This window comes from Podarcis vaucheri, assembly GCF_965113315.1.
Source record: "Podarcis vaucheri genome assembly, chromosome: 10".
NCBI lineage: Eukaryota > Metazoa > Chordata > Lepidosauria > Squamata > Lacertidae > Podarcis > Podarcis vaucheri.
In genome coordinates, this window is record NC_138748.1 from 23,696,578 (window position 1) to 23,720,767 (window position 24,190).

Here is a 24,190-nt window from a genome sequence, read left to right on the forward strand (position 1 = left end):
ATCCAAAAAGAAACACCCCCCAAAAACCAAGACACAGAAGAAAACAATGGCATGGCCCTCCTTCCTTATATCAAGGGCACTACAGATAAAATTAGCAAAATCCTCCATAAACACAATATCAAAACAGCCTTCTGCACCAACCAAAAAATAGCCAATATCCTCAGAAACCCCAAAGACAAAATCCAGTTGGAAAACCAAGGGGTCTATGAAATACCCTGCAAAGTCTGCCCAGCCACGTACATTGGACAAACAAACAGACGAATAAATGCACGTATCGCAGAACACAAGAATGCCGTCAAAAAAGAAGAAAAAACTTCCTCTCTTTTCCAACACATGAAAGAAACAGGACACGAAATTAATTTTGCAGATTCCAAATTGCTCTTTAACATGGAACATCACCACAAGAGAATAATCATGGAAGCCATCGAGATAGAGAAACACCCTCACAACATGAACAAGCGTGACGACACGTCCCGCCTGCCAGACATCTGGAAATTAGCCCTCCCCACAAAAACCGACACCAGAACCAGAGGCACACAGAACGCCGTCACCAATCAACCACACCAGACCCAAACCCAGACCCTCTCCACAGATAAATTACAAACTCCATCCAGTAGCCAAACTATAGTGGCACCTCCGGATGCTGCACCCCCCTGCAATCCCTACACAGATCTGGCTGGCACAGGGCACAAAACCACAGCTCGCCCCTATACACGAAGCCAAGCCAGAGCACAACTAAATGCAGCACAGCCATCTTCGAAAAACTCTTCACAAGCTCAAGAGGTCAAGACACGAAAGCTTTAGCAACTAATCCACACTTAATGACCCACCTAAGTGGTATTCAGAATATCACTCATGAAATCACTCAAGATATCCCTCAAGTAATTAAGGAACAAAAGAAGAAAAGGCACACTAATCTAGGAACTTCCTCTCTGCCCAGAACGTTGGAGGCTATACACCACACCCCCTCAACAGTATTTATAGGAACTCAAACACTAAGATCCTGCTCTGTTCCAGTAACAAGAAGCCGAAAGCACCAGCCTGAAGATGACGAGTGAGACCTCGTCGAAACGTCGCCCAGACACCCCAACTCTTACACGGGAATACACCCGAAGACACCAAAACGTGCATTCCTGTACCCGTGAAAATCTACGAAAGCAAATATATATATATATATATATATATATATATATATATATATATATATATATATATATATAAAAATTAAATCATGGCAGGGAAATGCAGCTTAAAAGATCTCAAGCTTGAGAAACATATATTGAATCTCTTTCCATCTTTTAATGCATGCATTCTCAAATCATGGTCTTGAAGTGTTACAGATCAGTGCCATTTTATAATGGCTTCTTTTAAAAAAAGCCTCCCATTTTATACTGCTGTGATATTAAAATACTCAGGGTTAATCTCCAGACCGATTTTCTGTCATATTCAAACTTTAAGCTAGTTTTAATCTTATTAGAGTTAGATTCTGTACTATACTGTACAGAATATAGTACAGTTGTTCGTTCATTCAGTCATATTATGGGTGACACAGGCAGTGTACCCCTATTCAGGTGTTAGCCTCTCATGTGATTAAAATCACTTAATGGGAGAATGAGGTCCTGCTCAATGGCTTCCTCTTGGCTCATCCACTTAAAATGAATGAAGAGCAGGTAGGAGCAGGCCAGTGAGTGGGTACTTGCTTTGTCTCTCATGTGATTGCATGAATAGGGCTTGTGTCTTTTCTAAATGGTTACATCAGGTTCGATGTAGTTGGAATGCTTTCTTTTTTTGGCTTTGTTAACTTTTGTTGTTGGCATCTTAAGACACAATGGAGTGTGCCTCTGGGGTGAAATCAAACTGCTGTGCTAACAGCACCTAAGTCTGGGGTGCAAGCTTGGGCAGTGTGTATTGAGGTCCTGGGCTGCCCAGACAAGCCTCCTAGACTCACTGACATGGTCAAAAGGAAAGCAGAGCAATACACTTGGCACCAGTTGGGCTGCAGGAGTTGCCAGAAGTCATAAAAAGTGCCATCAAACCATGTTAGGGACTCCACTTTGGTTTTGTGTAGAGTTTACTCCTTAGCCTTCTTTTCTAAACATATCCCACAAGGCAGTGGAGATTTAGTACCAGCATTTTCCTTTTCCTAGATGGACTACCATCCCAGGTTGACAAAACCCATTAGCCCCTCAATTCCCTCTACAGAACATGCAGAAACCATCTTCTTGACTGTTGGACCCACTATTGGTCTCATCCACTCAACCCACCAGAACCTGTCTTTGTATGCAGGGAACTCCCTAACCCAGCAAGGGTTTGAGACTCATTGGCTACCCTCACCTGGTTTAGCCAACCAGTATAAACTGTTTCTGGGGTTCCTGATAGCATCTAGGAGCCACAGGTGAGAGCTGAATGCAGAGTGGGGACCAAAGGTGGACAAACTACCCCAGAAGGAGCATGGCGTGTTCCCCACCAGTGCTACTACCCCTCCCCTAACACCCCATTTGTTAACATTGCCTTCCTAGTACAGTGGTACCTCGGGTTAAGAACTTAATTCGTTCTGGAGGTCCGTTCTTAACCTGAAACTGTTCTTAACCTGAGGTACCACTTTAGCTAATGGGGCCTCCTGCTGCTGCCGCACCGCCACCACTCAATTTCTGTTCTCACCCTGAAGCAAAGTTCTTAACCCGAGGTACTATTTCTGGGTTAGCGGTGTCTGTAACCTGAAGCATCTGTAACTCAAGGTACCACTTGAATACCTGCTTTCAGTTCCTTACTCCAAAATAACTCCACCAAAATTGAGTTTGGGATCTTTTATTACCCTGCGCAAGAAGGCAGGGCTGGCCCACACCTGAGACAAAGTGAGGCAACTGCCTTGGGCAGCAGAATCCACAGGGGTAGAAGTACTGGCCTCCCAGGAATGCATCACCTACTGCTGCCACTACAGTGGCAGCAATGGCTATGGTGCACTCCTTGGAGACTGGTTCTGCCACCTCCTCAGCAGTCCTGCCCCCTCCATCTCTTGTCAAATAGGAGGCACTGTTGGTCTCCTCCCAGCTCTAGGGGAGGAAATGGTGGGGCTGTGCTCTGAGGTCTCCTGTGCTCTTCTGTACCCATCCATTGTGATGATCCAAGGTGTGCCCCTTTCCCTCTTACAATGTCCTTTGATTCCCAATTCAACTGTTGGTTGATTTGATTCCCTCCCCTTTGTTTCTGATGTAGATCTTCACTCACCCTCCTTTTCCCTTGCTGGGCAGGAGGCACCATTTTGTGATTCAGCTCAGGTTCCCAAATGTTTTGGGCCAGGCCTGCAAGTAGAGCAAGGCTCCAGGTGGGGCAAATAAAGCTATGAGCAGTTTCACTTCTGAATATAAATGCAGTATTCCCCCAAAGGGACTAGATTATTCAAATGAATATAAATGGATTTTGGGGCAATACACGCATGAATACACACAAAACTGACAGTTCTGTGTGAATGTAGTGTTAATGGAGATTTGGTAAATGGACTGTACTTTGTTTAGATGTGCAGAAGAAAAATAACAGATGGAGCAACTGTCTCCTAATCTCCAAAAGGCAAACATTTCTCACTGTGAGCAATATCTGCCAGGCCATTGACGTCATCTTATTCAAATCCTCATCTGTAAGCTCCAAGCACTCTTGAAGCAGTTCCAAGCTGCTGCCTGTTCTTCTTCTATGATCACTCATAGCCGAGTAAGATTGCCTTCCATGAACACAGTCTTAACAGTGAGTCTGTAAGTGACTGTGGAGGCCAGTTCTGGATCCACATGTCCTTCCACAGTGGGGACATAGGTTTCCGGATTGTAGTTGATCATGGTGAGGGTTTGCCAAACGTGCCTTCCTCTTCGCACCTTTCTCCCTTTTGTCCTGAGTTCAAGCGTCTTCAAAACCCATGACAGCTTTGGTAAGGGCTCTTCTCCAGTTGGAGTGCTTGCAGGCCAGTGTTTCCCAATTGTCAGTGTTTATATTACATTTTTTTAGATTTGCCTTGAGAGAGTCTTTAAACCTCTTTTGTTGACCACTAGCATTACGCTTTCCATTTTTAAGTCCAGAATAGAGTAGTTGCTTTGAAAGACGATAATCAGGCATCCGAACAACATGACAGGTCCATCGAAGTTGATGTTGAAGGATAATTGCATTGACACTGGTGATCTTTGCTTTTTCTAGTACACTGGCATTAGTTTGCCTGTCTTCCCAAGTGATGTGTAATTTTTTTGGGAGACACCGTTGATGGAATCTTTCAAGGAGTTGGAGATGGTAGTACAATAGCTTTGTAAATAAGCATTTTGGTTTCCCTGTGAATGCCCCAGTCCTCAAATGCTCTGCATTTCAATCGTGAGAAAGCTGCACTCACAGAGCTCAGGCGATGCTGGATTTCGGCATCAATGTTGACCCCTTATGGTAGGCCAGGTATGAGAAGTGATCAACAATTTCCAATGTTATGACACTGAGTTGAATTTGTGGCACTGCAGAGGGATTGCACTGGGGCTCTTTCAGCCGAAAGAGCTCCCAACTGCCATTACCGGGCAACCAAACGGAAGTCCCCATCCTGGTGTTTCTTGGTTTGGTATCCAATAGTTTGTTCAGAGGCTGCAATAATGGATGTTTTTAGCTAGGTCCAGTGTTCCACGATGTTATCAGGGAACTCCAAAAGCAGATAGTCCTTAAGAGTCGTTTGGAAGCCATCACACTTAATAGGATCTTGAAGGGCTTGAGTGTTCATTTTGCGCCTTGGTTTCGTTCCTTGAAACCTTCATTGAGGTCTAACCTTGATAGCCATCTTGGAACATATTAATCAGTGATCTGTCCAGCAGTCATTGCCACTTGTCATAGCTCTAGTAAGGAGCACATCATAGCGATCTTCAGCTTGGACAATTACATAGTCTAAGAGATGCCAGTGGTTTGATCGAGGCTGCCTACATGAGATTTTAAATTTATATTTTGTCAAGAGTGTGTTGGTAATAGCAAGGTAGTGTGCTGCACATCTAGTGAAAAGTAAGATTATGTTCTGGTTGCTGTTGCCAATTTCTTCTTTCCCCATAGCCCCAGGGCACAGATCCAAATCTTGTCCAACTATTGTGTTAAAATTCATTCCTTGAGTCAGAACAACTGAATCTGTATCCACCACCAATGTGCCGGTTCATGACAAGGGCTTCCAGATTTCACTGTCCTGCCTCCGTTACCATTTGCCGATCACCATGGCACATTTTTGAGTTTGGGTTTGGGATGGGGTTTTGGAAGACACCTGTGCATGAATTTGTTTTATGTGTGTAGGTCAGTGCACGCTGACCAACGCATCGTCTTTACAGTAAGGCTCTATTCTGATGGTATGAGTATCACGATGACTGGTAGATTATTATCTGCTGCTGCCTTCATCCACCTTCACAGCCATTGTAACATACCACTGGTTATCTTCTACCTGTTCTGCCATTGAGGACTTCTTGGAACATTCTTTGTCTAGCTCCTCCCCTTTGACTTTACCACCTTGGGTGTCCCTGCTGGGAGTACGATACTCCCGACGGCTTCACTCACAAGGGTCATAGGAACGTGCAAGCCCACTCACCATGACAAGGTCCAGCAAGTGAGAATTCCAAGCATGCCATCCTGACAGTCCCCAACTGTAGAACAGAATGCTATAGTTCGGCACAAGGTAGCTAAAGAGAGGAGATCTGGTTCCTGGTCAGAATCCACTGATGGAAAATTTCTGAAGAATGATATTGGGGCTTGATGCATCTATCAAAGCACCTTATTTTATCCATGACCAGGTCACAGCCCCAAATAGATGATAAAATGGTAGTCCCCATCTCTGCTTCGTAAGTCCCTTTACTCCTCCCTTTGCAGTTTAAGCAATCAGACCAGAAAGTTTAAAGTGTCCTAGTTCAGACAAAATGAGAAATAGAGGACTTATTGTCAGACATCATGGCAAACTCAGGGTAGTTTTACACTACAGTGCACTTGAAGCCAAGGCTCAAGCAGGTTTATTCACATGGTGTTAAATTATGATTTAGCATTACATTTGAACAAGTCAACAGTGTTTTCTCAGAATGTCCCCGTCCCCCCAACATTAATGCTGTTCTTTTTATATTTTGCAATACCCATATCATAATTATGCTATTACCTCAACCTGTGATACTAGAACCTTCGTTACTAACAAAATTTGGCTATTTAGTGTTCATTAAAATAGGCTAGAGTGAGTACTTTTTAATGTGGTAGGGATAATTTCTACACAGCATAGATGACTTAAGGATAAGGCTTAGAGCAGTAATAATGGATCCTATTATTTATATCAGGGTAAAAGAACAGCAAGAAAAATTTGAGAAGAAATGGTTTTCACTTACATAATATTTGAATGAACAATCATATGTTGATATTACTTCAAATTTTCTTCCTTCACTGATCTGATTTTTAATTATACATATAAGCATACCTTATGTTGCTAATTTCCACAACATTAATACCTTTTGAATGGGCATAAACACAGCGGGTGGCACTGTGGTCTAAACCACAGAGCCTAGGGCTTGCTGATCAGAAGGTCAGCGGTTTGAATCCCTGTGATGGGGTGAGCTCCCGTTGCCTGGTCCCTGCTCCTGCCAACCTAGCAGTTTGAAAGCACGTCAAAGTGCAAGTAGATAAATAGGTACCGCTCCGGTGGAATGGTAAACGGCGTTTCCGTGCGCGGCTATGGTTCACCAGAAGCGGCTTAGTCATGCTGGCCACATGACCTGGAAGCTATACGTCGGCTCCCTAGGCCAGTAAAACGAGATGAGTGCAGCAACCCAAGAGTCGTCCGTGGCTGGACCTAATGGTCAGGGGTCCCCTTACCTTTAAACAATCTTAACTGCTACCTCTCTACATTTCATGTGATTTTTATCGGGCCATCAAATATTGTACAAATATGTATTATTATTGTGACCAACAGTTGATTAAACAATAAGAAAATAAATCATGTTTGCATATAGGGACTTGTATATCTTGTTTCAAGATACTGAACATACCTATATTTCCTAAAAGGTTTTAAAAACCTTTTAGGTTGGGATGGAGAAACTACGAATGTCTAAGTCTATGATAGGGAACTGTCTTTTCTGTAGGTAAAGAGAAGTAGAAAATAGAACTTCTAAGGCAAAACCTTTAACAGAAAAGGAAGCTGACGTGTGTGACTTGGTTTGCTACTACTTACTGTAAGTGGGACAAACTGTTTTGGCACAGTGATGTTTTGGAACTGAGCTGCCCCTGGATGCTTTCATGACACAGGAAGTTTGCCACCAGCGTAAAAGGAACAACAATGTTTGGATAACTGTCCTGGTGTTCTGAAATTGGCTTGGCAAGCAGAACTTGACATTTGCTTGGAAGTGAACAATACCTACCCCTGTGCTGGACTTTTCCACCATCCAGAACACAGCATAGTATGCATCGTCTAATATTAAACTGTTTTTCCACAAGCCAGCACATTTTGGATCATATATTATTCAGTCATTTATTATCACTTAACATGAGAACTACCCAGAAAAGGTGGCATGCTATCTGTGGTTTCTATTGCTTTATGGCTATTTCATCATATATGTGTAAGTCTTTTTACAGAGTCAGGGTTTTCTACGGCATATTCGAGTTAAAATATTTAGGAATGACATTTAAATTACATCTAGTTTAAATTGTAGGGCTTGTGGAATATATAAACTATGCTTTTTTAAAATGTTAAACTGTGCTAAATGTTATGAAATATTTCAGAAATTCAGTGGATAGCATTTATTGCCAATTCTTAATGTTTTTGGAGGTCAGAATTGACTGTTCATGAAGAAGTACCAAATTTCATCCTCATATTCATGGTTCCTTAGCCAGTGTCAACCTTCAAAGCCACTCTGATGACAGTTTACCCAAAATCTCAAGAATTGTCAAGTAAATGTAATACAGTGGTACCTCGGGGTACAGACGCTTCAGGTTACAGACGCTTCAGGTTACACACTCCACTAAACCAGAAACAGTGCTTCAGGTTAAGAACTTTGCTTCAGGATAAGAACAGAAATCGGGCTCCAGCGGCGCGGCAGCAGCAGGAGGCCCCATTAGCTAAAGTGGTGCTTCAGGTTAAGAACAGTTTCAGGTTAAGAACGGACCTCCGGAACGTATTAAGTACTTAAACCGAGGTACCACTGTATGTGATTCACAGTGTGCTTCTCATTCTCATAATTGGGTGGCTGTGGAAATCACAGTGCAGTTTAAGCAGTGGCGTAGCGTGGGTTGTCAGCACCCGGGGCAAGGAAAGTAATTTGCGCCCCCTAACCCGTGGATTTGCGCCCCCTAACCTGTGGATTTGCGCCCCCTAACCTGTGGATTTGCCCTAACCCCAGATGTTGCGCCCGGTGCGGCCGGCCCCCCCTGCACCCCCCACGCTACGCCACTGAGTTTAAGTTCTACTTGCAGCCATTTCACTGAAATGCTCGAAAGTTAGTTAAACTAGCTAAATGATGGAATTCACTCTGACAAGAAATAGTGATTGTCACCAACTTACGTAAGTAGTTTTACGTTTATCTTTGAATTGAAGCAACCAATTATGACAATGAAACTATATAAGTGAGAAGTCTTGAAGACAGTGGTAGACCAACAAGATGAGCTACATTATTTTGCAGTTGTAGTGTTAATTATATAAATAATCATAATGGAACTAACACAAGTTTGATAGAATGAGATCACTCTTTCAAAACACTAATATCTGCCCCTACATGAATTTTTCTTTGGTAATGACAACTGACACATCCAGGTCATAAAACTTGTTGTGAAGCTATGTGTGGCAAATATTTAAATGACTGGACTTCAAGATATATGATAGATACGCAGCCCAATTTATATGGGTGGCAAATCACAGCTTGAATTCTGACTCTCAGATATACCATATTCATTTCAAGGTTGGATTTATTTATATATTTTATTATATAGATTTATATCTAAACAAAGTGGGTGCAGTTATTAAGCATTTTGGAGCAAGGGCGCACCACTATGCTGATGACACTTGGCTCTACTTCTCCATAACATCTGAATCAGGAGAGACTGAAAGCTTTGTACTAATGTCTGGATGCAGTGGTGGACTGGAGGAACACTAATAAACTGTGTTTGAATTATGGGAACACGGGGGCTCTTTGAGTCAGTGATTCCTGTGTTTGGGAAATTGGCAAGTTACCTGTTTTAGACGGGGTTGCAGAGGGATCTGAAGGACCAAGTGCATAGTTTGGGGGCTCCTCAGGTGTGCATGTTTGTTACTAGAGGCCCAAGTGTCCTCTGTGGCTAGGAGTGCCTTTTACCAGCTTCATCTGGTTTGCCAACTATGGCCATCCCTGTACAGGGATTGCCTGAGCACTGCAGTCCATGCACTGTTAACCTCTTGGCTACGCTACTGCTATGTGCTTTATGTGGGGCTGCCCTTGGGTTCAGAAGTTCCAGCTGATGGCTAGATTGCTGATGGCAGCTTCTGGTCAAGAACATATGACACCGTTGTTAAAACATAACTACATTGCCTACCCATCTGCTACCGAGTCAGGTTCAAGGTCCTTGGATTGATTTGCAAAGCCTTGAATAATTTGGGCCCAGGAAATCTCAAGGATTGTCTGAAGCCTTATATTCCAGCTCAATAACTGAAGATAATTTGCAGGAGCATCTTTGGTCATTACCCAAGTTGGTGAGGCTCATTTGACAACAACGTGAAACCAAGCTTTTAGTGTTGTTCGTCCAGTCCCGTGAAACACTCTGCCAATAGAGATTCAGTGGGCACCTTATGTGCCAACTTTTAAATGCCTGCTGAAAACTTTTCTATTCCACCAGGCCTATGCAGGCAATTAAAATTACCTTCTCCACAATGGTCTATTGATGTTTGTTTTTAATTTCTTTTTTTTTTAACCAGTTTTTAACATTTTATAGTGTTATTGTTTGGTTTTATATTTTTATATTGTTGTAAGCCACTGTGATACATATTTTTATGACACAGTGAACTGTATTTTAAAAAAACCTAAATAAACCTCTTAATCAAGATAAGAATGAATTAAGATTGGGATCTTCTAGATTCAGTGATTTGCAAAAAAATAAAACCACCAAATGTGATCGCAATGCAGACATGTGTAGAATATTAAAAATGGAAAGAGAAAGGAGGTATTATATATGCTTGGTATCATATAAGGCATCTACTGCCCCACTTCTCAAATATATTCTTCAACTTGCACAAAAATCTGTGCACGCTGATGCACCTTAACTTTGTCCATAGAGCTGGTGTACTATTCAATAAAAACTATTGTAATAAGTTAAATTGTTATATGTAATATGTTCCACATCTGTGAGCTTTTGTAGATAAATGACTACATAGTTGAAATTAATAGCAAATCTCCAGGTGACAACAAACTGCTCTGTGTGTGAGAGAGGGGAGCATTCACATGGTGATTGTATAGATCTGTACAATCTATTCATTCTTCCTGTAGTCTACTATAAGGCAAGATAAAGGCATGGACGCTGATCCCATTTTTTTACTGATAGGTGTCATAAACGAATCTCTCATGACTGTAGAAGCTATTGTCTCTATTTTTTTTCAGACACATGTGAACCCACTGATTATAGATGATGAGGTCTTATAAAAAGTAAAATTAAGGAAAACTGGAACAGCTATTGCATCTATGAATGTATTGTTGTCTATATGTACCACATAGGTAAAGGTAAAGGTACCCCTGCCCGAACGGGCCAGTCTTGACAGACTCTGGGGTTTGTGCGCCCATCTCACATCTATTGGCCGGGGGCCAGCGCTGTCCGCAGACACTTCCGGGTCACGTGGCCAGCGTGACAACGCTGCTCTGGCAAGCCAGAGCCGCACACGGAACGCCGTTTACCTTCCCGCTGGTAAGCGGTACCTATTTATCTACTTGCCCCCGGGGGTGCTTTTGAACTGCTAGGTGGGCAGGCGCTGGGACCGAGCAGCGGGAGCGCACCCCGCCGCGGGGATTCGAACCGCCGACCTTTCGATCGGCAAGCCCTAGGCGCTGAGACTTTAGCCCACAGCGCCACCCGCGTCCCTCTATGTACCACATAGCTCTACCCTAAAAACAGTCGTTAAAGTGATTCTATATTTTCATCAACCCCTGGAGTTAAGTGTTGTGTGCAATATTCTTTATGTAGATATTTAATAGTGGATTGTATCCTTATGAATTTTGCTTAAACTTTCAACGGTAACTGAGGTGAGCTACGCAAGTCTTCTTGATGCAATACACAGCACTCTTTTCTAATTGTTTAATGATACCTTTGCAGTTTTCTGTAAATTGGCATCTTTTTAGATAATCACTTGAATAACCTGAGCATAAAGTGTTAGTAAGGAATTTTAAATTGATTCTGCTTGACAATTAAAAAGAGAGTATGGTATATTTGCATCTGACTTGCAGAATCCAAATTTTTGTTATTTTCTGTCAAAGCAGCATCAAAACAAACAAACAAAATGCAGTCTTAAAGTATCCCAAAACGAAATGCTGCTCAAGATTCATGGTTTTGTGTAGGCATTGTAGAAGCTAATAAGTTCTTCCATATCTATTGAGCCCTTTCTTTGTAGGACTTGTAGCTCAGGAAAAGAATGGCTAGAGAATGATAAGGAAGTGAGAAAGAGGTCAAACTATTAATTAAATAAGAAGTCTAGAAAATACAAATGCATTAAGGTTTAAAACCAAGTCACAAATACTAGTACTGCAAATCAACTAGAGACCTGGATTGTTCTTCCCTTCTATCTTGCAGCTGCCTTCTGGTCTAATTTGTATTGTTTATTCATCGAATGAAAGAGATTTTTTAAAGCATTCCCAACAGAAGCAAGAGACGGGTTTTTAAAAGGCACCCTGTTCAAGAGTTGCTAGGAAACACGCCATCTAGAAAAAAGAATCTCCTACTGAGTTTGTCCTCGTAGGGAAAAGTTGTGTTGGGTTTTTGTATGTGTAAAGTGTTATGCTATGACCTTGCTTTGAGACCCTTAGAATAATCTGTAGATGTAGGATTTCAGAATCTTATTTGCAAGAGTTTGTGAAAGCAGTTTTCATTAAAAAAAAGTACTTTGTAATAGCGGATATTTGAAATTATGTCATTGTTCCAAAGAAACTCAGAACATCATACATGGATTTATTTCACATTATCCTTCTCCTGTGAGATGCATCATGATTCGGTCCTTGGTCAACCACTTGACTTTCATTGGCCTGGATGGATTTTCATTTGTTTCACACTCTGCCAAAGGAAAGCCCAAATTATCTGCCAGTACTGCAGATTTGTTCCTGAGCAGGTCTCAGTGCTCAAAACCTGTAACCCTGGGGTGCAAAAAGTGTCCAAATAATGAATGACATTAGCCAGCCTAGCTCACTGCTTGACAACCTACTCCAGGAAGGCAGCACAAGAAATCAAGCAGGACAGTTCCCTGTCAATATAGAACTTACATTTCATAGAACAGGAGATGAAAGTTCAAAGGCTCACTTGAAAAAAGCAAATTTTACATGACATTTGCTCATTAAATGCCATCTTCCACCACACTGTGCATATGGTGCTGTCAAGGGAAGTATATGAAACAGAGCAAAGCTCACTTTCACATCGGATAGCAATACTTACCAAATCATCTGTAGGTATCAAAAGTGATGAATAAATCTCCATCACCGCCTTTGATGTCATTGGAAGATCATCAAAAGGTCCTGTCACCCAGCCATCAACCACTTCCTTTCTATTTTCCCCCTCACTAGCCATTCCATGCCCCAAATTAACTTAAGACTGCTTGAAAAAAGTAGGTGGTGAGGACCCTGATAAGTGATCCAGAACCCAAACTTAAACCTATCAATGAAATGAACTGCATTCTCCTTGCTCAAGTGGAATACCAGCACTTAAAAATACTTCTCTTTTAACTTGACTGGGACTCTTTTCTCATACCTTGACCTGATTGCTCTGGTTTCTTCGCACTTGTCGCTTTTCTAACATAAAAAAACTTTATTAAACATTAGTCCCACCCTGAACTAATTTGGGTCCAGATTTGGATGGGAGATCCCCAGGTTGGCCCAGGGTGGGTCACCCTGATTGGGGGCCCTTGGATTGGAGCTATCCCATCTAATCTTTCCTTGTTGTTTATCCTCTTCCTTGTCTTTATCCTTCTTCTCTGACTCCCTTACTAAGAGTGTGAACACATCCATGTATTTACACCTCCACATTAACTGCCATTGTGCAAATGTTTTTTAAGCAGATGTTGAATTAATAGCCACATACTAGGCTAACATAATCAGGGAAGATTTTTTGGGCCAGTTCAAATAATTTTAATAGCACCTTATTGTTCTGTGAAGTACAAGAGGAAAAAGAAAGCTGCCATCTCACATGCCCTTTCTGAAAGATCAACAACTGACCAGTGTCATACTATTCTGGTTGGGTGTGGTTTTTTTAAATTCTGTTTATGTCATGGTAATGTGATTTCAGATTTGATGCCAGAATTATCCGTTTCCAAGATTTAACAACATTTTAATCCATTGGCTGCAAAGTCGCCCCCAAATGTTGGGTTATGGCCAGATAAGCATATCTTAGAAGTCTTTAATGCAATAGAATTTATTATTCTCTATTCTTTTTTATGATCAGCTATTTCCCATGATTTGAAGGTCAGCGTCCTTGAGAATAAACATACTTGTGAAGATGAAGCTGCAGCCCTTGACCAGTCATTTTGCTGCAATCTGTTCCATTTTCTGCCTGGCAGGTAAGATGACCCCTGTGTTTAATCAGTTAACCAGTAAATGTAATGCCATTGGTATCTGAGCAAAGCTAGAGCAAAACACAACTTTAATTATTGTCACGTGGCAAGTTATTTAATTTTCATTTTGCTTTCATAATTTGTGTCATTTGTCATTCTGTTTTTATTAAGTACTAAAATCCAAGTGGCCTTAATTAGGACCCAGCTTTTTCCTATTTCATCCCTAATTTTCTTTGGATTGGAAGCCAAACTAGGAAAGGGAGGGGGGAATAGTATATGGTTGTAATAAAATGAGTTCATAGTGATTTTTGTTTTGTTTTTATTAGGCAATAATGCCTAATCAAGAATGCTTATTTATTATGGGTTGTATTCAACTATGTTTTAATGGTCCTAACTTAGCCATGTTCGTTTATCTCAATGGGTTTATTCTGAGTAAAGCTTTGTTGAGTACAACCACCCTATGAATAAACAAATTCTGCAAAATACACAAAGGCAAAAACAGCTTCTAGAAGAGTAGCTGTGTTGGTCTGCTGCAGCAAAAACATCAAAAAGATATGTAGCTTCTCAAAGACTATCAGATTTATTATGGCATTATGTTTTCATGCACTTGAGCCCACTACCTGTATCTGAAATGAACTCTAAAAAAAAGCACATATTGTAGCAGAGGCATTCATTATTAAAATGCTGCAAGGCTCTTTGTTATAACTGGGAAGGAAACAAAGATAAACTTGACCTTGAAAATTAGTGAGCTGTCTTTATTGAGTAATGTTTTAAGTCTTAAATGCTCATGAATTACTTGTAGCAGATAATATAATTAAACATTTAAATATTTAAAAGCAGAAGCAGATTATTACTGTAGGATCTGTTATTTGTTCCCAGTGAAGTTCTGGTAATTTCTTATAACGGCTTTGATTGAAATATGTTCCCTTTGAAACAACACAGTATGTGGCAATGATGCAGGAGGAGGATAGTATTCATAGTACTAGCAAAGTAGAGTCTGAAAGAAATTATTCTGAAAATGTGAACTTCCAGATCAATCTGGAAATATGGATTTGGAGACTTAGCTCTAATTTTGTCTCCATCGGTTAATATTTCTAATTAAATAAAAACATTTGCAAGTGGATATATTTATCATTTGCATTGTTTAGCGGCAGAGAAATAGTGACACACCAATTTATCATCCCAGCCATAATAGTTTGTGCCTTTTGGCTGCTGCTCTTTAAAGGATCTTTTCAGAGAAGCAGCGAACTGCTGTCCCCAACAGGAAGAATCTAAGAAACCTCTATGCATGCACAGAGCTTTGAATCTCACCCAAAAATTGTGGTTGAATGAAACAATATTTGGATTTAAGAACCATACCTGTGCTTACAACAGGCATAGGCAAGCTTGGCCTTTCAGATGTTTTGAGACTACAATTCCCATCATCCCTGATCACTGGTCCTTTTAGCTAGGGATGATGGGAATTGTAGTCCCAAAACATCTGGAGGGCTGAGTTTGCCTATGCCTGGCTTAGAATTTAGGTTGCAATCCTATGCACAGTCAACCTTGGGAGTTAGCGCTATTGAAAACAGTGGGACTTACTGCTGCTTTTGTAGGCCATGGATAAACCGTGTCTCTTTCACATGCTTCCCATCCCTTCTCCCTCTTGCCCCATTGCAAGAGAAAATTAAAGCAGCCAGATAACTTTATCCCTCCCCTTTTTTAAAAATAAAGACAGTATTTGATTTTAAGCTACTCAGCATTTACTCTTCTTTCATTGAAAATAGGCCTGAGGTGCTCAAGTGCTGCAGGAACTCCCGGTGAGTAACATGGCAAGCAGGAATTTCTTGGTTTGCTTCTGCAGAGATTGATGCATGTGCATGACCCTGAGCCGCCAGAGGGATGTGAGAGAGACAAAAATTATGTGCTGGTGGTCAAGATCTCAGTAGCAGAGCTGGTCACCTTTTATATCTGCACCTGGCCCACCCATGAGGCAAGGTGAGGCGAGTGAGATCCACAGGGGCAGCGGATCCCAGGGCAGATCTTTATTCCCCTCTTGTTACTGATGTAGATCTTCACTCACTCCTTTTTCCCTGGCAGGGAGGGGGCACCATTTTGTGGTTCACCTCAGGTGCCAAAATGTCTTGGGCTGGCCCTAATCTGCACCCATGGAATCCCTTTCTAAATTTAAAAACAATAATTGCCTAGCTCTGGAAATGTCTGAAAATGCACAGGTAGTAAACTGGAAGGCATTTGAGTAAGAGTCAGTATAGAACTGACTGCCAAATCACACAGTAATCATTGCATTCCTTCAGACCATTCTTGGCATTTTTCATGTAATAATAGTTCTCATGAAGAAAGCTTCATAAACCTTTTTGGGAAATAATTGTCTCTTTCAACTTTGCTTGCAGTACGTGACATCCATGGAAGTAAAGTCTTTGTAAGAGGTAAGCTGCTACTCTTCAAATGTTCTGCTTAAGTTGAAAACAAGACTAAGGAATAAAAAGAGTATGAAAGTATATTATTGAATAAATAACCCTAAGACTTATGCATCACCAAAGTACAGATGATCCACATTATTTGGCGTACATAGTTGATTCATTTAAAACATTTGTATGCTGCTCTTCAGCTATAATGGTTCTCAAAGTGGTTTGCAATAATAATAGAACAGAAATTAAGAGATAGCCAATGAAACTAGAAACAGAAATTACAGAAACAAGAAAAATAGGTACAATAGTGATACAGTCTATGTACCAAAATTGCCAGGGAGCATTAAACAGAATCTCATTCCATGAACACAACTTGGTTGAATTCTGCCCTGAGTATTTACTGTCCTATGAAAGAAGAAACATGTGTGTCAACCTGACTCAAGAAGTCAGAATTCTATAGCATACATGCTACCTGATGTCATATATAATGCAATATGTGGAGCAGGTATAAATATAAGGCACAGGCAAAAGGTGCTTTGCGTATGCTGCCACACTGCCAATTGGAGATAGCTGCAAAGCCTTAAGAAAAGCTTTGTAAGATAGTGCTTTGAAAGATGCTTCTGGAGATTGACAGTTGCCAAAGTTCCATCTTGTCCAGTGATTTGAAAGGGGCTTCTGAAAACCCCTGCAGCCAAAAAAAAAAAAAAAAAAAGACCACCTGATATCATTGTGATGCCAGGTGATTGGCCAGTGTGTGGCTCTGCCCACATGGCAAATATGGTCCATAAGGGGTATGGGAAGATAACAATCTGTCACTTACGGCCAGGTCCAGTTCTTCATACCTGTATTAAGACAAGTCATGGGTTAGCTTAGTCCAGCACAGAAGGACTAAGGATCAGGAGGAGGAGCAGAACTCTCAAACTCTCAAATTCAAACAGAAACCAGGATTGGCTTCTGCGATTCCAGGATGCCCTGCTTAAAACGGGTCAGGTGACAGGTATGCCGCATGATTAGAGTATGATTGGAGTCATTTTGTTCCTGCTATTATTAAATGACTGAGAGTCAGAAATCCTGTTGATATACTTCAAATCTCTTAGAGCTCTTACTAATAGATCCAAATCTATCTTCTGCCCTCCCCTGGAATAGAGCAATATCTGCTTCATGAAAAGAACACGAACAGATATTTCAAATATATATTCTGTGTGGAGTTTTTCTAAGGAAAAACTTATCTTTGGAAATATCTCTGGAAATAGATATTGTAAAATGGAGGCTGGAATCTTTATCTATTTTTGTCACAAAGCACATAACATGTGGCGACATTCACAGCTTGCAAGAATGAAACATTATTGCCTCTAAATATAAAGACTTTGTGATTATATATGTCCATTGTATCCTACCAGTGCTGCTGTATTTTGCAAGAATACCCCCTGGAAGCAAATATGGTGCTTGCCCAAAGTTAAAGGATAACAAATAAAGCTGTCTGTTAAATTGTAACCATATTCCCAAACACTGGAATATTCTCTTTCATTCCTGTAGGTCTGCCAAAGGCAGGTGTTTGGTTCTTTTAGAAAGAAACACCGAGGATATGCATAAATTCTAACTGACATCAGTTTTTGCAAAAACTAAGCAACCATTGAGAGTTTGGAGGTGGGCATCCTGGTTCCCTACCCTTACTTTTAAGTAGTTCATGTTTGCCAGGGACAGTATCTTTTAGCCATCAAATGCCCCGGTAAACAGAAATGTTTTAAAGTTCTTTCAGAGACACTATACCAGGTAGAGCATTTCACAAATGGGGACCCATCACTGAGAAGGGCCTACACCAGTGGCCAGGGGCGTATGAAGGGGGTTCTGCCCCGGGTGTCACCCTGATGGGAGGTGACAAAATGGTGGGCAGCACTAGTCACCACGGGGCCTGCAACATGCATGAGCCATGCGTCTTGGCTCCCACAGGCTCCACACTATCTGCCCTCTGCCTCCCCCCCCCCCAGCTGTAGGGCGGCTGAGGCCCCGCTGCGTATCCTGTCCTTATGGGCGCTGTGTACCCCATCTCATCCCTAGGGATGGCACGAGACAGCACGGCATGAGGCGCCCAGCACCCATAGGGACGGGGCACACTGCAGCACACATAGGGACAACACAGGACGCCTTGCCCTCTGTTCCATTCCTGTGGGCGCCACGCGTCCTGCCCCTATGGGCACCGCACCCTGCCCTGCCCCTATGGGCAGTTTGCCCCATCCCTGGGCACACTGCCCCAGGTGCCTGAGAGCCTCCCTCCTGCTGATCTATTTGAAAAATTAAAATCTGTTAATTTTCCATTTTGTTTTCGGCTGTGACAGCTGCACTGGTTGCTTCAAAGCCCTAGACAGCTTAGGGCAAAGTTATCATAGGGATTACATCCTCCTATAACCATCAGATCAGCATGTGAGGTCCTTCTCTGTGTCCCACCTAGGGTTGAAGCATGTGTCATCTTATTGATTTCATTATGCACACTCCTCAAAGAAGTTTCTAAATAAATTTATAAATAAATAAAAATAAGTTTTAATGAGAAGAGAGATGGAGGGCCATCTCAGTGGCTGCACTCAAATTGTGGAATACTTTGTTCTGTGAAGTGCAAGCAACCTCTTATCTCACTGCTTTTCACTGTTATAAGAGACCTGGCTGCTTTTTTTATTTTATGAAATCCACAATGATGCTTTTAAAACCAGTGACTCTCTCTCTCTCCCCTCTTAATTGTTGGGTACTGTCTTTATGAAAATAAGATGTGTATCTGTTGTAATCCTCCTGAGTGGTGCATTTACTCTTATAATGCTGGATATAATTGGTCTCATAACATAAAATTACTGAAACAAATTGATTTCAGTGCAGTGGCTAATATAAATGAAGAGCGGATGAAAGTATTTTTTTAAAAAAAAAAATGGAAATGGTTTCTCAGAACATCATTTGTATTCATTCAATTAAGGTGACCTAATTTAAGTGCTGCCTCATTTCAAGTGAAAACATCTTCTTAATCACTGGCATGTAGTGTCCAAAGGGAGGCGAGATTCAGCTGAAAGATCCTCTTTATGCAGCCCAGGAAGTGCTGTCTGGGGTACAAAGCTATTAGTTACCAACCAGCTTCACATTCTCTGATAGATATATTATTGTGAAGGAAAGGAGTAGGGAAAAGGAGAAATGAGTAACCAAATGATTTAAATGCTATACTGTGATCGCAGCTTGGGAGGGGTGCCACAGGCTATGCAAATTATTTGTAACAAAAATATATCTATTTCAGTCTTTTATATAATGCTACTCCAGCTTTTCTAAAGGCTTAGAAGCTTCTCAGTACAAAGATCTGGTGTGAACCCTTGTTAGTACTAAAACAAATCCATACACAAAATGAGGTGCTCCCACCATTTGCTTGAAATAGTACCGTATTTTTCCATCTGTAAGATGCCCCCTATTTTGGGGGACTCAGATTTAAGAAAATGGGGGAAGATGTATCCGTGTATAAGATGCCCACTAATTTTTGACATTATTTTTAAGGGGAAAAACATAGTTTTATACATGGAAAAATACGGTACACCTGCCATTTTAGAATGCCCAAAGAAGTTCCCTGCCTCTCTTTTATATGCTGCTGACAAATTTCCTAAATGCATAAGTAGAATGCAGTCCACTAATCTTAACAAAGTTATGGCACCCATTGGGACTGTTGGGGTGGAACACATGAAGCCGAAACAGCAAGTGGATCATAGCCAGTGACAGGCAAACCTGGTTTTATTCTCCCCTGCCTCCATGCTGACTTCTACAAGAGCAACACTGAGACTAAAGAGGAGGAAACTGATAGTAAGGACAAAGGCAGGCAGGTGGGGGCTGACTGGCTAGCTGTGGGCAGACTGATGTTGGTGAGGCAATGCTGTGATTCTCCAGCAGTTTGACCTCACCCCCGGAGGCACACTCCATTGTTTCCCGTTGGCAGACAGATGCCAACAACAACAAATAGCTAGATCCTTTTTCAGCCAAAGCAGAACTTTGGTTAGAGAATGCACTCCTCTTTCTCCAGTTACCAGTATTTCCTCCCCAAAGCTACTATACATGCCTAATCACTGCTAAAAGTAGTGCAAAAAAGCAGCCAGAAAATGACCAAATCCAGTGAGCATTGCCCTGCTTGCTATACATGCACAAGGAGAAAATCCAGCTGCTGGGTAAGAAACAGAAAATAGAGCAGCAAATAATCACTTTTTTGAGCTTGTGTTGATCAGGGCAGTTCCTAGGAAGTTTATTATAGTTTGCCCCTATAGGTAGTGAGGTGAAGATTGTGCTAGAATTTCTTTTCACAGCTTACATTGCATGTACATGTAAGCTGAATGGAACTTACAGGCATAACAGCAGTGTTTCTGTGATACTAACCACGAAAAGTGCATTGCACTGGGGAGGAAACAAGGTTGCAAAGTCATCATCTATCTATCTATCTATCTATCTATCTATCTATAGGCATAGACTGGATTAACTTTGAGTTTCTGCTCTACCAGAAATATATTTTGAGGACAGGTCAATAATGTGAGCTGTCACCTACTGGGGTACAGCCCAGATAGAGATGTGCTAGCTTAGAAAGGGCAGAACTATATATTATATGTAGTTTCATGATTCTGTTTGCATAAGTCCAGATGAGTGAGCTTTTTTAAAAAAACTTTCTACTACTTTTCCTCCAAAACCCACCCCCAGTTATTTTTATGCCAACTTGGGAAAAGATTCACGTCCTCGTTTCTTTTTCCTTACATGGTTAAAAAGCAGTTGACAGTGTTGTGTTGTGTTGTGTTGTGTTGTTGTTGTTGTTTCAAGACCTCCTTCTTTCCCCACAAGAACCTCTCATATTTAAATTGTAACCCAGCTACATTTTGTAAAGCAAAACAAAAATATGCAAAAAATAAAATTCTCCTTTTCTAAGCAGGAAGCTAGAAATACTGTTGTAGTTGAATCCTCAAGGCCCTCAATTGCAGAGAGTGAAGTTAAGCTAAATTACCCAGCACAAGACTAATCTTTTTAAAAATTTCTACATTTTTGTTGCTGTTGGAGAAGAACCATTTCAGTGGTAAAGCACAGTAATCTTCACATACATACAGAGTTACAAAACTGCAAAATCACATTATCGGTGCTCCAGTAATCTCCAGGCTGGACTCCTGCAGTACGTTGTACCGGGGGCTGCCCCTGAAAAGCAGCTGGAAATTGCAGCTGAATCAAAGTGTGGCACTGTGGCAGCCAGACTATATACTGGGACAGAGTCCCAGGAGTGGTAGTGTAACTTCAGGGACTAGCAAATTCACTTTCAGGGTCAATTCAAGATGCTGTTTTGGACCTTCAAATGGGTGGAACCTTCATTATTGTGAAGGTGAGGTTATCTGAAAGTGAAGCAAGACCATTTGCATATGTTCTTTTGTTTTGTTTTTACTCATCCATTCACTGTGCTTTAATTTTAAACGTGGGTTTCAGGATTGAGTTCTGAGTAGACACCACAATCCTGAAAAGCAGGGTAGCAGAAAAATCAAATGACAGTTTAGTTGCAACATGTGGCGGGTGACTAAGCAGACAGCTAATGAAGCTAACCTTTCAACTTGAGCTTTGCTGAATATAATGGCCCAAGCCAGAGGACATCATATGTCATCACCATCTGGTGGCTATTTGCTGGACTGCAGAGGAGATTTCATCTGTCTGTATCTTCCAAACAGACAGATGCACAAGTCACAAACACTTCCACTAGCTTTGGCACTAGTTGGCAGGAGAGCCAGTGGCCTTAAGGGAAATTGTAACTAGTTCACAGGGTTTTCCCCTCTCCCCCCTGATGGAAGGTACATGGACAAGACATAACTGTAGTAGTAAAAGGGGCATTTAAACTGTTGATGTTGTACTTACTATGCAGACTTGCTAAAATGGTTTGTAGTCATTTTAACTGCATTCTCAATATGCAGTAAATAAATATTTTCAAGGGGTGGTTATAATTGACTTGCCATATATTTTCAGATGAGCAAAAGGGGTATGGACCAATTTTTGAAGAACAGCCCATTGATACAGTCTACCCAGAAGAATCTCCAGAAGGAAGAGTTTCAATGAACTGCAGAGCCAGAGGAGTCCCCGCTCCCACTTACAAGTAACATATGTTGAGGTCTTAACTTGTATTACTGTAACTAATGTATAGGAGTTGCTATTCACTTCCATCTTGGAAATTTTGGTCTGGAAAATGCAACTGCAGTGGGTGACCTGGGTAGCTTTGGACAATTCAGAACCATTCAGTTCCTTACAGGAGTAATATTAACCACTGAGTAAGTGTGGAGGTGAATGAGAAGAAGTCGATAAAGTACTTTGCCTATGAGAAATGCTGTTAGTGTGCATGAATCTATATGTGAAGAGCAGTTTTAAATCCATAGCCTGTTTATCTCATTGCTCTCTAATTAGTTCATCATCCACAGGTGTAAAACTTATTCAAACTTAAACTGTACTACTCAATTTAGCTCTACCTCACAACTGAATGTCAGTTTGATCAGAATCGGCTTATGTTAGTTCCAGGAGATGTATCAAAATCTTGAGTGATGCCGCAAGTGCTGTAAGTTATTTGTATTTGGCCTGATTTCAGTGGCTAGATCAGTCTTCACCAGTCTGGTTCCCTACAGATACTTTGGACTACAAGTCCCATCAGGCATAGCCCCCTACGAGGCTAGACTGTGAGGGGTAGAAAGGGACGTTAAGTGATATTTTAACATTCTGTTGCATAATAACTACAGTAATGAAATAAAAAAGCATGAGGGAGTATAGCAGTCATACATTCAGAGAGCAATTTAGTAATGTATGCTCAGAAGTTTCTTCCACCAGGATTCCTTAGAAAGGTAAAGGGTAAAGGCGACCCCTGACCATTAGGTCCAGTCGTGACCAACTCTGGGGTTGCGGTGCTCATCTCACTTTATTGGCCGAGGGAGCCGGCGTACATCTTCCAGGTCATGTGGCCAGCATGACTAAGCCACTTCTGGCGAACCAGAGCAGCGCATGGAAACACTGTTTACCTCCCTGCCGGAGCAGTACCTATTTATCTACTTGCACTTTGATGTGCTTTCGAACTGCTAGGTTGGCAGGAGCAGGGACCGAGCAATGGGAGCTCACCCCGTTGCGGGGATTCGAACCGCTGACCTTCTGATCAGCAAGTCCTAGGCTCTGTGGTTTAACTCACAGCGCCACCTGCATCCCCTCACCCTAGAAAGGTAGGATTGTGCTTATTCCTGTAAGAGTTCGCCTCCCCCACTTCTAATTTTCTGTACAAGTCAATAGCTATATTCACACACAGTGCTAAACCACAATTTAGCTCTATCTGGGTGAGCTGGAATAAGTTCAAACAAAGCATCAGTCTCACACACTCTCCTCTCCTTCTGAACACCCAGAAGGAGGACTTCAGCAGCATTTAGGTTCACTTTTGAAGACCACTACGTTGTTGTTACATTTGAACCAGGGATCCTGGATTCAAACAGGCTTTGGTTAATTGAACAGGTCAGATTCGTACAGCCCATGGTTTAAAGTTGGTTTGTTGTGAAACTTACCAGAGTTTTGTTTTAAACCAGGGTCTCTGGTTCAAGCATAACAACAAGCTGGGATTCTATTAATGTGAAGCTAAAGTCCTCTTCCCAACTGTCTGGAAGGAGAGGGGATTGCTTGAGCATGATACCTTGCTGGGGCTTGTTCCAGCTTGTCCAATACAAATGCAGCTGTTGTGTGCATTTTATTTATTTTTCAAAACTATCTTCCTCTGCATTGTGTGTGAGAGAGAAAACTTAACATTCATCCAGAGCCTTCCCTGAGAGACATTACAAGTCTCATCTTGGCCCTGATGGAGGGCCGCAGATTCCTCTCCTCTAATTTGCTTGCTGTGCTAGAGATATTGGATATGAAAAAGAGTGGACACTCCCTCTGGTGGTCAAAGTGAACTATTTACATATATTTCTCACACACAGCTGCGTAAGAGAGAGCACACAAGGCGCTACAAAATACTAGGTCAAGCATGAGCGTTTAAGCATCTGAAAGACGCAATTTTCATTTAGCCTTTTGC

The 24,190-nt window shown here is 41.5% G+C and overlaps 1 protein-coding gene across 9 annotated transcripts in view; it reads left to right on the plus strand.

Moving 5' to 3' along the window:
* The window catches only part of CNTN1 (contactin 1), a 166,190-nt gene that overhangs the window by 90,343 nt on the left and 51,657 nt on the right, over positions 1-24,190 (plus strand). For all 9 annotated transcript variants that reach the window (XM_082239546.1, XM_082239551.1, XM_082239545.1 and 6 more), the window contains 4 exons: positions 13,612-13,726; positions 15,487-15,519; positions 16,111-16,146; positions 22,123-22,249. In XM_082239546.1, coding sequence (XP_082095672.1) covers positions 13,666-13,726; positions 15,487-15,519; positions 16,111-16,146; positions 22,123-22,249 — 257 coding nt within the window. In that variant the 5' untranslated portion in view covers positions 13,612-13,665. The remainder of the gene's footprint in view (positions 1-13,611; positions 13,727-15,486; positions 15,520-16,110; positions 16,147-22,122; positions 22,250-24,190) is intronic.